The 15,972-nt window shown below is 42.1% G+C and overlaps 1 protein-coding gene across 4 annotated transcripts in view; it reads left to right on the top strand.

The window, feature by feature from the left end:
* The window catches only part of INTS13 (integrator complex subunit 13), a 39,700-nt gene that overhangs the window by 14,396 nt on the left and 9,332 nt on the right, over positions 1–15,972 (top strand). For 2 of the 4 annotated variants that reach the window (XM_019498348.2, XM_006272883.4), the window contains exons 7-11: positions 3,635–3,763; positions 5,496–5,580; positions 6,069–6,122; positions 13,057–13,146; positions 13,857–13,946. In XM_019498348.2, coding sequence (XP_019353893.1) covers positions 3,635–3,763; positions 5,496–5,580; positions 6,069–6,122; positions 13,057–13,146; positions 13,857–13,946 — 448 coding nt within the window. The remainder of the gene's footprint in view (positions 1–3,634; positions 3,764–5,495; positions 5,581–6,068; positions 6,123–13,056; positions 13,147–13,856; positions 13,947–15,972) is intronic. The other 2 variants (XM_059726611.1, XM_006272884.4) reach the window with 2 other exon arrangements.

Here is a 15,972-nt window from a genome sequence, read left to right as displayed (position 1 = left end):
TGGGCTGATCAGTGGCAGTGTGGGACAAACTGCTACTTAGCATGTGGGAAAGCAGCCCTTCTCCCTCCATCTCCCCCATCTTCCTGGTGCAGCTGCTTGGAGTCCACACAGAGTATTCCTGCATCTCCACTGCATCACTGCCACCTCTGGGCTGCCCTGTGCACCTGCGGTGGCAGTGCAGAGCAGACACAGGGCAGTCCTGCATGGGCTCCAAGCAGTTGTACCAGGAAGTGTCGATAGTGTTTCCTTGCTGCTTGGCGCATGGGAAAGCGGCCCCTCTTCCTTTCCACCGCCGGGCAGTTTTTGCTGTGGCCAGATGGTGCAGAGTGGGTTGCGCACTGTTGGTGGTGGTGGGGAGGCACGGCAGGGTGCTTGAGCTCTGGGCTGTTGTGGTGTGGGGGCAGGTGTTGACTAGCTCAGGAGGGCACGTGGGGGTCTTCCATGCACAGTCCACATACCCTCAAACCCTTCTCGCAAATACCACAGCCACACACACACCCCACAGATACTGTACACACACACGGCTCCCCACAAACCCCACACCCACCCACCCATATCCCCTGACATCCCTGCACACCCCACACACTATACAAGAGTAAGATTGCATTTGAGCTATTATGCAATCACTTCTACATATGCAGTGCAAACGCACACAAATCAGGAAAAAACCTATTTTTAAAAATTAAATTAAAATTATATTATTTTGGGTGTTTGATTTTTAGTATATAATTGGGTCCCCCCCGCCCCATTTTAAGATGGCAAACCCTTTTCTGCAAAGGAATACTTCCAGGGGCATGGGGAGGGACTTCTGGTCTCAAGATGGTGACCAGGGGGTGGGGCACCTGTCAAGGGGCGGGGCTACCCATGCAGCCCTTGACAGCTTGCTAAAACTCGGTAAGTGGTCCTCTGCCCAAAATAATTGCCCATCCCTGGGCTAGGGCTAAAGGAGCTCTTTTGCTTTCCCCGCACTGTACAATTTCCCCTGTGCTCCTGCTGCCATGCACTCCCTTCTCTCCTATACAGTCCACCTTAAGTCACCCCAGCCAGGCAACAGCAACAGCTCTGCCCCCCTGGTACAGGGCAGGTAGCAGCCCTAGGCCTGGGGTGGGGTCAGGGCTGTAACTGCAGCTGCCAGCATCCCTTGCAGTTGGTACTTGAATCTGAGACCAGGTTTTTCTTTGCCCCTCTAAGTTGAATTGGGAGAAAAACCTTGTCTTAAATTTGTATTAATACAATACTTACTCTTTGGTAGGCAAATCCTTTTTTAGAATTTTATTCACATACCAGTAAGTAAACATCATAGGAGTAAGACTATATTATAAATATTGGTAGTATATTCAGTTAATTATTTTAGGCTAATATTTTCATTGCTCAGTAACATGCATTTATAAATAATCTGAATAGTTACTGTAAGTCAAAAATAAAATATATACAAAATGGTTTGTGCCACTTTTCCCCAGGTTTCTCTGTTTTAATAATCTTAACATGTTTACCTATAATAGAAGTAAAGGTATATTTAAAAATATAATTTGGCAGTGTCCTAAAAAAAATATTTAGTAATTGAAAATGTCAAAAGATCAATATGGGATACGTCTGTATCATTCCATAAAATACAGCCAACACTGTCATTCTGAGAGCAGAAATAAATATAGTACTTTTCCTCCTATAGAATAATACACTGGGCATGTCTACGTGTTCATTAATGTGCAATAGTTATTGCACATTTAGTTTAGTACTTGCTCAGTTCAGTACAGTTACTATGCAATAGTGCGAGCGCATGGCTTTTTAGTGACACTGTGCAGTAGACTAATGCTTATTGCACAGTAGCGTATTAACATGTTTTTTTGCCTAGCACACTACTGTGCAGTGTTATTATGCTACTGTGCATTAAACATCTTGCATAGACATGCATTTTTATTTTTATATATATATGGATAGGGGTGCACCAATAGAGCTTTTTGCAGCCAATACTGGTAGCCGATTTTTAAGGAGGCATATCAGCCAATACTGATCCGATTTCCAATACCCAGCCTGGCAGCGTGGAGAGCTGCTTCCAGCTGGTAAGTCTGGTGTGGGGGGGAAGGGGGTCTGGAGGGGCAGATCAAGGCCCCCACTGTGAGGGTGGTGTAGGGTTGGGGCAGGGGCTGGGGTAAGCACTGCCAGGGCAGGTGCGGGATGGTGCCATGCAGAGCCGACCTGAGCGGGGCCCAGGGCAAATCAGCCCATGCGGGGCCCCTCCCTCACTCTGATCCCACAAGCCTTGGACCTGAAGAAGCTGCTGCCACCTTGTGGAAGTGGAGGAGGGGAGCGACTGGATGTGAAGGCAGCGGTGCAAAGTCTCTGCAACTGCTCTTCCTAGCTCGGTGAGGGCCGGGGTGGTTGCCCCCGATTTGTCCCCTCCCTAGGGACAGCCCTGGTGCCACGGCTTGTGCGGAGAGGGCGGGGAGCGGCTCCCGCTGCTGTGCACCGCTTGTCCTAGAGCAACTGGTCCAGTGGCTCATCCAGCACTCGACTGGTGGCTCCCGCCACTTGTGCAAGGAGGTCAGTGTGGGGTGTGTGCCTTCTGGTCTGTGCGGGGCAGGGCAGGCTGGGGCTGTGCCAAGCTCTTCCTGTCAGGGCAGGGCTGCACTGGGAAGGGGTTACATTGAATTTGTGGGTGCAGCCGTACCCCAGGCCACCCTGAAGACCTCAGTGCAGCTATGGCTCTAGCCCCCTCGCCACAGGGGGCCTTGATCTGCCTCCTCCACATCCCTTTGCTTCCCTTCCTCTTCCTCCCCCCCCCCCCCCCCCTTGCTTTCACAACACTAGAATTACCAGCTGGACACAGTTCTCCAAGCTGCCAACTGGCGCATGCACAGGCCATTCATCAGCCAAATTATCGGCCTGATATGGCTGATTTCCGATATAGTACATTTTCTTTGTATCAGTGTCAATCTGATATTGGACTGATGTATCGGTGCACCTCTAGTTAGGAAGCTAGTGACACTTTAGGATATAGTAAAAGATTCTGAGATAAATAGATCAGACTCTTATTGTATCCTAAATTTTGTCTCTAAAATAGTTCTTAGGATATCGTTACTTCAGAGGCCCACATCAGTGTCACCAACCAAGGAAAATTAGACATGACAACCTCATAGTTCATTATATCAGTTCAGAAATATATCTATCTACCTCAGAATATATAAAAAAAAATATTATCCCTGATCATGATAAAAAGCATATATGAAATAACACTAGTCAGGTAGGTGCATTAAATGCTACTTGGAAAACAAAGCTAGAGAGGACTTCAGGCCCTATGACAAAGCAGTCTCCAAACTGAGACTAGGACTAGGGACATCCTGGAGTCCAGTTTTATGTGTGATACTGACTCCTGTTAACTGTGAACCATCTAGCCAACAACTCGGTGTATTGAGTGCACTTCTGACTGACTAAATTAAGACGGACTGAACTGTATAGCATTGCAGTACCTCCAATGACTTTACACACATTTTTAATCTTTTTCTTTCTGAAGAAATATCATACATACCCAGTCTTATATTATGTTTGGTGCAACTCTTTTGTAGATTAAAGTTCTGAAAAACTGATCCACTTACACCATGCTTTCTGCATCTTTTTTTTAATTTTTTTTTAAAAGCTTTCATCTGTCTTAACCAGTGAAGTGCATAGTGTCCGTGCTGGACGGCATCTTGCTACCAAACTAAATGTTTTAGTACAGCAGCACTTTGATCTGGCTTCAACTACAATAACCAATATTCCTATGAAGGTAAGATTGTAGGTATAGCTTCACATTAAGTAGCTACATCATCAACTTTTACTTTTTTCGGAAAATTTAGTATTTATTTTAATAGAATTTTTATATTGTTTTTCTCTCCATATCATATTCTCTGTTCTTTGTGTTTTTTTTTTATTAGCCCACATTCAATGTCTGTGACCAGGTTAGTAAATTTTTAAAAGGAAGATCACAGAACAAAATGTTGTATTGCTATATTGACAATTCAGATTCAGCAATACAAGTGTTATTTCTGTTCCGTTTGTTATTTTATATAACTGATTTTGTTTTCCTCTAGTTATTTTTGTCTGTGATTCTTTTGTCTTTTTATTGTTGTGTTCATTAGATATTCTTGAACCTTGTGCACTTTAGTGGCCTAATGAGTCTTTTTCCTTTGTTTAATTTTCATGCCTACCCAACATGAAGGTGTATGTAACTAAATTTTGACCAGAAGATAATAGTTTTTAATTAAGGTTTATAAATTGATGGAAGGCTTGAGGGGTGGGTTTACAAGTGCAGCTAATAATGAAAGGTTTTAAATGCAGCTTTTTCTTTAGAAGCTACAGATGTTGCTAGTTGTTCAATTTTCTTTGAAATTAACTGATAGCCATCCCAGTGGCCATGAAGATAAATGCAACTAAAAATCCTAAATGGCTTTTAATAAATAGGAGTCCCAGTTTAAATTGTATTTTGCTGCCAGACCTGAAGCACAGTAAGCCTGTTTATAAACAGATTGAAAGAATGCACCAAAAATGAAGTCCTAATATTACTAGCTAGTGCTTATACTCAAAAGTAAGAAAGAAAGAAAAAAAAGTACCAGTCCATGGATTTCATAGGTTAAAGAGGTGGTATACTTTTAAAAAAGTGATTTGCTTGGATGACCCTAGGGAAACTTTAACATGGATCATAGCATAAATGTGATTTTATTTATTTAGGTTTGCAAATACATTGTTTGTAATTTACTGACCTGTGTACTGCTGGTTAAGCCTCTTCATCCTACCTTTGTGCTTTTTTTAGTACTAGAATATGTTGGGGGGGGAGTTAAGTCAAATTGCAATGATTACTCTTCAATTTTTTGGTAATCTGCTGCAGCTGTTTAAAGTTGCACTGTCCTTTGACAGAACATTCATTTTTTAACTTTATACCTGCAGTTCAAACTAAGATAGCTTTTATTCCTTAATTGCAAGAAGATGATACTTACTATTGTAAGTGAATGCTTTTATTAGTTCAGGTTAAGAAGAAATTCTCAGATATGACAAATGACACTGCCAACTGGTTTTGTAATAGATGGATTGAATTACTGGCAGCTGCTTAGGAAGCTGAAACAGGTGTTTCAGTTTCTTTTACCTCTGGATACAAGATACTAGAATCACGCTCATACTCACACACTTTGCTGTTACATTTTGCAAGAAAGAGGAAGGAAAAAACTAGAATGCATGTCCCTGTCCTTTATCTATCTGTTTGTTTTGCAATGTGGATATTTATGGCTTATTTATAAATAGGGTTATTGTAGTTTAAAAATATATATAAAAACAGGCCACTACATCTTTAAATAGATAGATCAGAGAACAAATAATTTTGTCAGCATTGTAATCCTTTATCCAGTGCACTTTGCAGCTTTATTTTCTATGGGAGTGAAAGAAAAAAATGAAGAGTATCGTTATTCAAAAAATCTCTACTTAAAGCAATAAACAGGATTGTTTTTGCATTTCTTTTCCATTTAAAGGAAGAACAACATGCTAACACATCTGCCAATTATGATGTAGAGCTTCTCCATCACAAAGAAGCACATGTAGACTTTATAAAAAGTGGTAAGTAGGAAAAATCATATTGGAGGGGGTCTCTAATGAAAGATGTTAAAACTAAGTTAGGCTCATTTGAAAGCTTCAGATCATGGCTTTAAATTGATATAGACATTAAACTTTACATTGACTTGGGCTAAAAAATAGAAAAAAGCAAGGTGCTTTATTAAAGTATTAGTTGTTTTTTAAAGCCATTTGAGATGCAATGGAAAAATATTGACATTTGAACATCAGCATAAATAAGAATGTTTTAGGGAAGGAATCATGAAATAATGAACAAAAAATAATAGAAACATCAAACTAAAGTAGACATAGTACCTATGATGATACCATGTGCCTGTGGCCATACCAGAGGCTTTTTGAATTTGTTACTTGGGTGTAAGAATGCAGCTGCTGGGTTGAATGGGAACAGATGTTTAAACGAAAAGCAAGGTGTTTGTGAAGGTGGGAGAATTTCTGAGGTCATTCATAGATAAGTGCTTGTCGTTTGTCCAAAGCATGTCTGGCAGAAAGTAAGCGGTGTCAAAAAGAAAGAGGATCTAATAAGACAGGTGAGAACAAAGAGTTCTTCCTTTTGTCTAGTTGGGTGGGTGGTTTACTGTAAAGTGTCTGAACAGTTTCATAGTCTAAAACTTTTTAAGAATTGACAAAAGTGGCTTTTTAAGAAATAGACAACCAATTATGTATGTTAAAACCTCAATGGTGATTTTTCTATATATACCAGTAAGTATACTGCATGTGAAAGGGAAACTGTTTAAAATAAAGAACTTGTAACAGAGGAAACAATGACTGTCAATTTCTATACTGTTTGCTTCTATCCTGGTACACTCATGGGCTTATAGGCGTAATCAAATGTTTCATCTTTTTTAGATGGCAGTAAGTATATGTAAATCTTAAAATCAACAGACCCTTTCTATACATAGTTTTTTGTTAAGAGAAATTTGTTTAATAAGTATTTTGCCATCTTACATTCTTCAAGTACAATAGGAAATCTATCAGTCTGTTTCTTGATAGGATTGTATGGGTTGAATTGTAATGTACTGTTTACAGAGAACCAGTTATTTTAGGTTTAAAAGATATAGAAATTAGTTTTATACAAGACTGCTTTGTTCAACAGTATTTTAAAAAAATTATTAATAAAAATTAGTGTGCTTGCTTGAAGTACCATATTGTCTTGCATACAACACCCCCTCTTTCCCCCCCCCCCCCCCAAACAACTCAAAACCTGTTGCTGGAGGTCGCAGTGTGCATTATATGCAAGTAATGTATTGAGTAGGTTCTGCCATTTACCTGCCTTTGTAGGAAGTGGCTTACTGTACTTTAATAGAGGCCTTAGTTTTTACCAAAAAGTTTCCCTGGATGCCTGAATCTTGATAACTCTTTTGTCCTTATGTCTTAGTGGGATTTACAAACTAGACACCTCTCTGCCTGAGTCTCCTAACATGCTTAAACCTCTGAGTTCAATACAGAACATGGCAATTAGTCATTTTTGTTAAAAATCATGCCTGGAGGAGGAGTATATGGTAGTAGTAATGTCCACCTGTATGCAGTAGCCTACAAGTTAGATCACTTACACAGAACATCTGCTATCTGTAGATACTTCTCAGCCTTAAGGGTTTTAAGTCTTCATTTCTCACATCCTTGAGAAGTGGCAAGGCTAGCTGGGAGCTGTCTTCATGTCTCCTGCTGAAGCAAAATCTATGAGGCCAGATAAATCAAGGGAGAAGGACTGATCTTGAATCTGTAGCATAGTAGTGGTGGTGCTGGTGGAGTCCCTATTTCCAGGACCGCTTAATGCATTTATCCAGTGTCCCAGTGTTGGGAGAAATCCTGACTAGCATCCTGATTCGCTCATCCCCAGAGAGCGTCTTAATTCCTAGGCTCTTAATTTATGCTCCATTCATTACTTTCTGCACACTGACACCCCACTGTTACATTTTTGCCTGGTAGTCCAGGCACTATCCTGGGAAAATAAGGTGTGGATTATGAGGGGGCCAAGGACCTATGGTTCCTTCTTTCTGAGTGAGTGTTGAAACCTTGAGGGTTATATAAAAGGTGGGTGCTGCTAATTTCCACTTTTGCCCACACCTGTGACTGTGGTTAGGAGAAAAGTGAGCGCCAAATATCTTTGTGTAGAGTAGGGGTGGGCAAAGTCCAGACCACAGGCTGGATCTGGCCTGCAGTGGACTCCATTTTCCCAGCAGCCCCTCCCTGCATTGCTCCAGCCAGGCTTCATAGAGACTCCAGGAGAGGCGGGGTTGCAATGGCCTGTGCTCCCAGGGTCTTCATGGCGACACTGGCAGGGTGAATGGCTGAGCAGGGAGTTGCTTTGGGGCCAGGGCTGGGATTTTGTGGCAGTGACAGCACTGGGGTAAGAGCTGTGATCCACTACCCACACCGCTGCAATGAGTGCAGGTTTCGCAGGCAGGGGCATGCAGGCAGTGGATCGTGGCTCTGCCTTGGCTCCAGCCTTGTGCTGTCACTACTGTAAGATCCTGGCCCCAGAACAGCTCCTCGCCCATCAGCTTGCCCTGCCAGCATCGCTTGGGCTGTCTCCATGGAGACCCTGGGAGAGCAGAGCCTTCACAGCCCCATGCTGTCACAGCCCTGCTGCTCCTGGAGTCTCCATGGAGACTAGCCAGAGCAGCACAGGCAGGCGCTACTGGGAAATGAAGTCTAGTCACTTGCCACATCCACCATTTTTCCCACCCTGGTCTAGAGAGAGAGTTAAAGTCCAGGAGGGGGTGTTGGACTGTGAATTCCAATCTCACATATTCACCAAATTCTAGATAATAGGGAGGTGCCCAGATCTAAAAGAAAGATGATATTTCCCCCACACTCCTTTTTTGAGTGAATCTTTTGGCTACTTCAGCTCAGTATGCTGCCTATTGTGAATCTCCTTCTTAGATGCTTAGTATTCTGTGTTGTATATAAGGAGCTTAGATGCTGAATTTGGTGTCATGAATTTCAGTTCAGGACTTGGGTGCCTAAATGTTGTGTGGCAGTTCTGAGCATCACTATGCATGCCACTGTTCCTATTTGGATTTGGCATTTAGTGTTTTTGAAAAATTATCCAAGAGCTGTTGTAAAGTTTGTTGTTGGAAGTCTTAGGACAGACAGCTCTGCATCCTGTCCTGTTCTTCAGAACATTTGTCAGTGCAACAAGAAACTGGCTGTTTCTTGGTTAGTAAAGTTGCTCACATTTTCCAGGCTCCTTTCTAAGAATCAGGATTTCAGGAATTCAGGATTTATTCCTTTATCTTGGCATCCTTCAAGAAGCCTTTTGCTACTTGGACATAATTCAATTGTGTAGTTCAGTGGGGGCCAACCTTTTTGGCAGGGATGCCACAAATTAAGCCCACACCCTCCCTAAGTGCCATTCTGATCCCCTTCCCCGCTTAATCTGCTGCTCTGCTTTCTGTTCCATGACCTGCACTCTCTGCCCAACCTGTTGCTCTGTTTTCTGCTCCCTGCCTTATCTGCTACTGTGCAGCTTGCCCCCTTCCTGATTTGCTGTGCCCCCCACACACAGGCTGCCTAGGCCAGTGCCACAGGTTGGTCACCCTTGGTATAGTTTACCATATAGATAATTTGACAAGTCATAATCCGATTTAATTTAATAGGAGGTGTTATCGATCATATATACCAGGATTTTAGTGTTTGGATTAATATGACACTGGGAGCCTATTGCTTTACTTGCAGATACATCTAAAATTTTTAGAACCAGATGAGTCTAATAAACATACAAAAGAATCACCTCTTTGATGTATCAGTGGATATGGTAGATAAAATGTCATAAAGAATGTTCTGCTATAGATTTTTTTTGTTTGATTTCCTAGTTTGTTTTTGCTTCATACAGTTCTGCACAGTTCTGAAGGCTGTTTAGTTTGGATAGTTTTGCCAGATAGAATGGTTTAGAAACAGGGCATGAGGCTGTCCAAGCTCTAACTTTAAATGATCTGTAAAATATTGAATGTACAGATGTTGCATGGCCAAATATGAGTTTTACCTAAAATATCTATCTAAAGTAGTGAAGAAGAATAATCAACCATTTTAAAAAATAGTGAAAAATACAAATCAAATACTCCCATCCCTAAATTTGGAATTTTGTGGGTGAAGGATGGGTGATTTTTTGTTTGTTTATTTTTTAAGTTGGAAATTGTACATTGCCATTGGCTAATTTAAGGGTTACTCCCCCCAATTGCCTTCTAAAATTACTGCGCTCCAGATTTTAGGGAATGAGCAATTAAAAGCTGAGGGAGGAGAGAGATGCTAGGATGTACCATAATGCTTTTGGACTGGCCTGCACTTGTATAACCCAGGTAGTATCTTTGCCTTCCCAACTTAAATAATAATAAAGTAACAGAATTCCTTTTCCTCTTCTTTTCCCCTCCACCCCCTTTTCTTTCCAACTGTTACTTGCTCAGTAACATGCAGGGGTGTTTTGTTTCTTTGCTTGCTTGTTTGCTCTTTGTCTTTCCACATGAAGCTATGGATTTTTCTGTGTAAAATTTAAGTGGGGTGTGTGCATACTTATTGGCAGGATTTTTGGAAGAAATATTTTCTGATGACACTTGGTAAATACTTTCCTGTCTGAGTGCCCTCCCCTGCAGGTTCTTTCTGCAGTTTGAAGACACAAATCAGATGTGTATTTTTACATCCTTTAACTGCTTGTGCTTAAAAGTGTAACTCCCTGAAAATCACTGTTCTTTTTTTTTTCTTGTATTTCAGTGTATTTCTTATCTTTTCCCTCTTCTTTTTTGCATGTTTTTCACATGCCTTCATTTGCATCTAAAATTTCCAAGGCATGCTACTCATTTAATAGCCAGAGAATATAATTTATGAACCCAAAACTGATTATGAAGGAAGAACAGTTCCATAGTCAGTATTAACCAGTCCAAGTAAGCCAAGTTTGTCTTCTGCTTCCTTCTTTCCTAGCTGCTGAGAGAGTTGAGGTGCCAACAAACTGGTGTCCCTCAACCCAGTAGATTTCTACCCTTTGGCTAGAAGATGTCAAGTATATGATAAATGTGAAGCCCCTAAAAACCCTCTGATTCCTGGAGGGATCATTCTCTTCCCATACCACCCCAAAGAATTTTTTCTCCTACAAGGGTAGGCAAGGATAGATTAGTACTCTAGCTTCTCATTTAACCTCCTTTCATGTCTGTCTGTCTGTCTACCTGGACTTTATTGTCCCCTTCCCAGCCATCTGCAAAATGAAACTCACTGGGGTTCTGAATATCTTTAGTAAAAGTTGTAAATAGTTTATTGATCAAAATGAAGATATAACTCTCAGTAGCAGTATAGACTTTGCAGAGAAAGACAATAGTATTTCCTTTAGGTTGCATTTGGAATATTTTCTCTGCAACCATAAAAGCTTGGATACTGCAGAAGTTAATTTCCCTTTACTGGAAAAATATTATTAGACAAGTTTACATGAGCAAGTGACTTATTCAAACTCTGTCTATGGTAATACAGTAAAATCTTTGCTATTTGGCATTTAACTAACTGGAGTTTCCAGCCAGCTGGCCAGACATTGGGGGTGGGGGAAGGGCCAGGGGAAGGCTAGCACCCAGTGGCAGCTGCCGCCACCCATCACCCTGCACTGCCGTTGCTCCGCATGCGTCTGCTGCCACACCCCTCCTGGGGTGGGGGTCAGAGAACCAGAGTTGTAATATTATAAAAGCCTTAATCTACCCGTCTGTCCATAATGCTTTATTCATGCTCTGATTGGCTGACAAACAGCCAGTTGGAATGCAAAGAAGTGTTTGGACAGGAGGTGGTTGCGTGGCGGAGCGCTGCCATGATGGTGGGGACACGGGATGGAGCTCCTGCCTTGCTTCCTGGAGGTGACAGTGGTGGCATGGGTGGGGAGTGGGACCAGGACAGCATTTGGGGGGGGGGGGTTAAGCCACTGACGCTGGCCTCGGCCCATTCCTGCCCCTTTCTGTTGTCGCCGCCTGCAGGGCCAACCTGGGCCCATGCGGTGGCGGGAGGAGTGAGCCTGATGCAAGGTCGGGGAGGAGCGGGTGCGCTGTGGTGGTGGTTGGGGGAGGGAAGGAGTGGGCCCAGGCCTGACAGGTGAGGAGGGAGGAAGAGCAAGCCCAAGTCAGGGGAGAAGCTGGCCCACCACGCTGCCGGTGGTTGGTGGGGGGGAAAGAGCAGCAGGCCCGGCCTGAGATGGCAGCAGTGGGGGCAAGGGGAGGAATGAGCCTCCTCCCCACCCTCCAGCCTGGCCCCGCTTCTCCCATTTCCCTCCTGTCACTGGGTCGGCCCGGTTCCCTCCTTCCCCCCTCCCTGCTGTGGTGGCCCAGCTTCTCCCCACCCTTGAGCCTGATAATGCCCTCCCCCCTGCTGCAGTGGGGAGGAGGGGAGCGGGCCTGGACCCTAAGCAGCAGGAGGGAAGGGGGGAGTGTGCCTGGATACGGTGGGGCACAGGGCTCTGTCCACGCCCGCTCTCCTCCCCCCGTCATTCTTGACGGGCAGTTGGCTAGTTTTCACATAACTGGCAATCCCCTTACCCCAGGGATGCTGAATAACAGAGATTTTACTGTATATAATACAGGGGAGACTTAGCTAGGCAATACGTCCCATTTAAATTTCACTGACTCTGCTGACCATTATTAAATCTTCATGCAAAATTCACAGAGGAAGTATGGCTTTTAGGAAGTGCAGACTAACCAAAAGCACTAATTAGTGAGAAGTTGCTGTGATTCGGTGCTTATGAAGGATTGATATGCCTCTCTATTTTATAGCTTTCCTGTGGTTTGCTGCTTCCTGTCAGACCAGTTGCAAATGAAATTTTTATAAGGAAGTATTTTAGCAACATATCTTAACACACGTGGCCAGTAAAACACGTGAAGAGATTCATATTGGACTTAATAAGATAAAAGATTGAATTGTGAGACCATTTTTGTCCAAAAGGAAAAAGAGGAAATCAAAATGTCAAATGTGCTCTATTAGAAATGTTTTTAATTATAATTTTCAGATGTGTTGTTTAAAATAAATTTAAAATAATAATGGTAGTTCAGGATCTTTGCATGGAAGATCTTTCCTTTCCTCTGAGTGTCTGAGTGAGATTTTTAAAGCAAGCTGCTTCTCTTCATAAATAAATAATCATTGCAAATGGGATTTTTGGCTACCATATTAAATAATATAATGCCTTCATAAGGCACAAGTTTTCATGAGCTTCCATATAGCTGTTAAGCTGTACAACTTGAATATGTCTGCTTTCTCCTTGCATGGAGGGTTTTTGAGTTTTGTTAAAACTCTGTGTTGAATAAGAGTTTTTATTATGTTCAAATTTCTGAAAAGAGCCTATTTTTTTTAATTCTCATTCAGTTTAGAAGGGGGACTTTACAGTACCAACATATGCTTACTTTAAAGGTTTCAGTTAGATTGTATTTATTTATTTATTGCCTTCTAAAGTAATAAAAAAAAATGAACACTGGTGATTGATTTATTTTCTCTAACTTGATGTTACAGGTGATAATCACATAGGTGGTAATAGCAGAGAGGGCACATTTAAAGAAACAGTAACATTAAAGTGGTGTACACCGCGAACAAACAGTGTTGGTAGGTAATGTACTTTCTGTAAGCATTTGAGAGAAACTTTCATGTACTAGGGGTTTTCCAGGGTTACCCGGACATAAGAAATGCCAGATTATTGTACTGCTCTTCCCTTTCCTTTCTGCTTCCTGCACCCACTGACTACAATTTACTGCTAGCCAAGAGACCTCCAAGGAAACTGCAGCCTGCATTTCATTGTGATTTGGCCAACAGTCAATATTTTGTCGCATTGAATGTCCCTGACCTGGCTAGTTTGTAATTTATTTACACAGAAGGGGGAAAACCAGGATTTTTTTTCCCTCCCTTCTCCAATGGGTTGTATTTTTAGTACAGCAGAAAGGCTAGATGTTCAGTAATTTTCTAGCCAGGTAATAGATTGCCTTCTCCATTATTCTTCTATGGTTTACTTCATCAATTCTAGAATATTATAATATTCTACCTGGCTCCGTAACTTTGAGACGCCTGTGTATCTTTTTTTTTTTTTTTCTCCCCCCCCCCCCCCCCTCCCCGCCCAAGCAACAACAAAAAACCCCCTTCAAACAAATTTCTGCAGCCAATGCAGATGATTCTGCAGGTCTACAGTCATTTAAGACCTTAGAGTATGGCGAGCAAGACAGTAGCTTATGTCTGCATCCTCCCCTCTCCTCCATGTTTAGTCTATTCTTTTCAATCTTTTGGATCCACACTAAAAATATTCTTGCCTGTTTATTTTTCAGAATTACATTATTGCACTGGAGCATACAGAATTTCCCCTGTAGATGTAAATAGCCGACCATCGTCCTGCCTTACTAACTTTCTTCTTAATGGTAAATTGTTTTCTTGGCTAAACATTTTAAAGTTTAGCTATTGATGTTACTGATAGAACAGTTATTAAAAATTTGTACAGCAACTGCACTGTATACTTGCAGTGTTAAACATTTAGATATGCAGTGGTTATTGTAGGATCACATACCACCTGATCTGTGTAAAAGCAATAATAATTGCAGTAAAAGACGAGCACCGTGGTAATTTTACTGATAAGTGTGCCTAAATACAAATAGAATATGACATGCATATTAGGTCTATGTGAAGCGGCGAGTATTCGCTTTGGATTCAGATTTGGCTGCCACCAAATTGGCCGAATCTCCAAATCAGACCGGCTCCACCCCCCACCCACTCTTCCAGTCCTGTCAATGGCTGCCCCACCCAGCCCTAGCCTCCTGGCTCTTTAATTAAAAAAAAAAAAGCCCCAGCACACGATCCCCACTGCCCCGCACTGAATGGGGGGCTCTGTCATGAGCCCTCATTCCCTGCCTGCTCTCCCAGCCCCAGAGTCCTGGCTCTTTACAAAAAGCAAAAATAAATAAATAAAAAGCCTGGCGCTCACTGGCTGCTGCCAGGTTGGGGGAGGTGGGGGTGATCCCTGCTGCATCCCACTGCCCATGCTGTGTGGGGGGCTATACCATGAGCCCCCAGAAGCCCCGACAGCCACTGCAACAGCTGGTGAGTGCGGGGCTTTTTTTAAAGAACCAGGAGGCTGGGGCCAGGTGCGACAGCCATGGGGGTGGGGGGGGGAGGGGGGCGGCTAGGAGAGCAGGCGGGGGATGAGGTGTGGCAGGGGTCCCCCATGGTCCCCTTTCCCATTCTGCAGCTCCCCCGCCCCCTACTTAACAGCACAGAGCTCCCTGTGGCAGCGAGCAGGGACTGCCCAAGTCTCTGAAACTCACCAAATCTTTTCCGACTCAATTCAGGCCTTTTTATTGGTCTCCTGATTTGATTTGGTTTTGGAGTTTTGACTGTTGAATCGGGCTGAATCTTCTCCGAATCAAATCAGCACCTGAAACTTCACGTAACCCAAATGTGTATTCCCTTGAAAAATGGAAGAAATAGGAAGTAGAAGAAAGGGAAAGAGTTGTACCTTGATAAGTTATCACATTTTAACATCAATAAACCAGAAAAAGTGAGTATGCATTACTATCTAGATTTAGAAAAACTGTTTTCTCATCAGAAAATAAGATAATAGGTTTTCTTGTCCTCATAAACAGCTTACATGTAGTAATTGTGTTAGTGCAAAATATGAATACATTTCTAATGAGTTTGTATAGGATGGAGAGTTTGCTATCTATTTATACTTCCTCTGCCAACTCTCCTTCAAGAGACTAAAAATTCTTTCTCCTTATTAATGCTGTAACTTATTTTTCAATTCTAAATTGCATCCAGCTAAGAGTAGGAGTAAATAATATACAAGATTGACCACCTTCAGTAAGAATCGGTTAATCCTGGACTTTATAGTTGATCCAAGTAGCGGGTCATGGTCATGGGTTTCTGACTTCTGTTTTTGTATGCTGGGATGGCTTTTTGCCTGAATGAAATTGGATGACCCCAGTGTAATTTGGTATGACCAAGATTAGTTTAAACAGGCAGTTTATCAGTTAAACAGCTTCAGACTCCTGCCATAAATCATGTTGTCTGAAGTGGTGGGCATTTTAAATGTTGAAAGTAGATCCAAACTGTAGACCTCTGCAAAATATGAATACATGTGCAAAAAGTTAATTGTTTTGCCACTTCTCTTGCAAATAGCCTGCACAGTTATTTTAATGACAAGTGTAAGGCTATGTACTCTTGAAAATGTACTTAGAAGTAAATTTTTAAAAAATCAAAGGGTTTTTTTTTCCCCTACAGTTTTTCAAACAGTGGGGGTTGTGGAGAGGAAAAGCAAATAGATGTTTAAAAATATAATTAATACCTATTTTTAATGTAATGTTGTCTGGTTTTTCTAACAACTGAGCCTACTGATTTGTTTTCAGTATTTGGAATTGAAAACAACCAAAATATAGTTTAAGAAAATAAGCT

This window comes from Alligator mississippiensis, chromosome 4 (genome assembly GCF_030867095.1).
Source record: "Alligator mississippiensis isolate rAllMis1 chromosome 4, rAllMis1, whole genome shotgun sequence".
Classification (NCBI taxonomy): Eukaryota; Metazoa; Chordata; order Crocodylia; family Alligatoridae; genus Alligator; species Alligator mississippiensis.
Note: the sequence above shows the minus strand (reverse complement) of the source record. Positions and strands in the feature narration are given on the sequence as shown.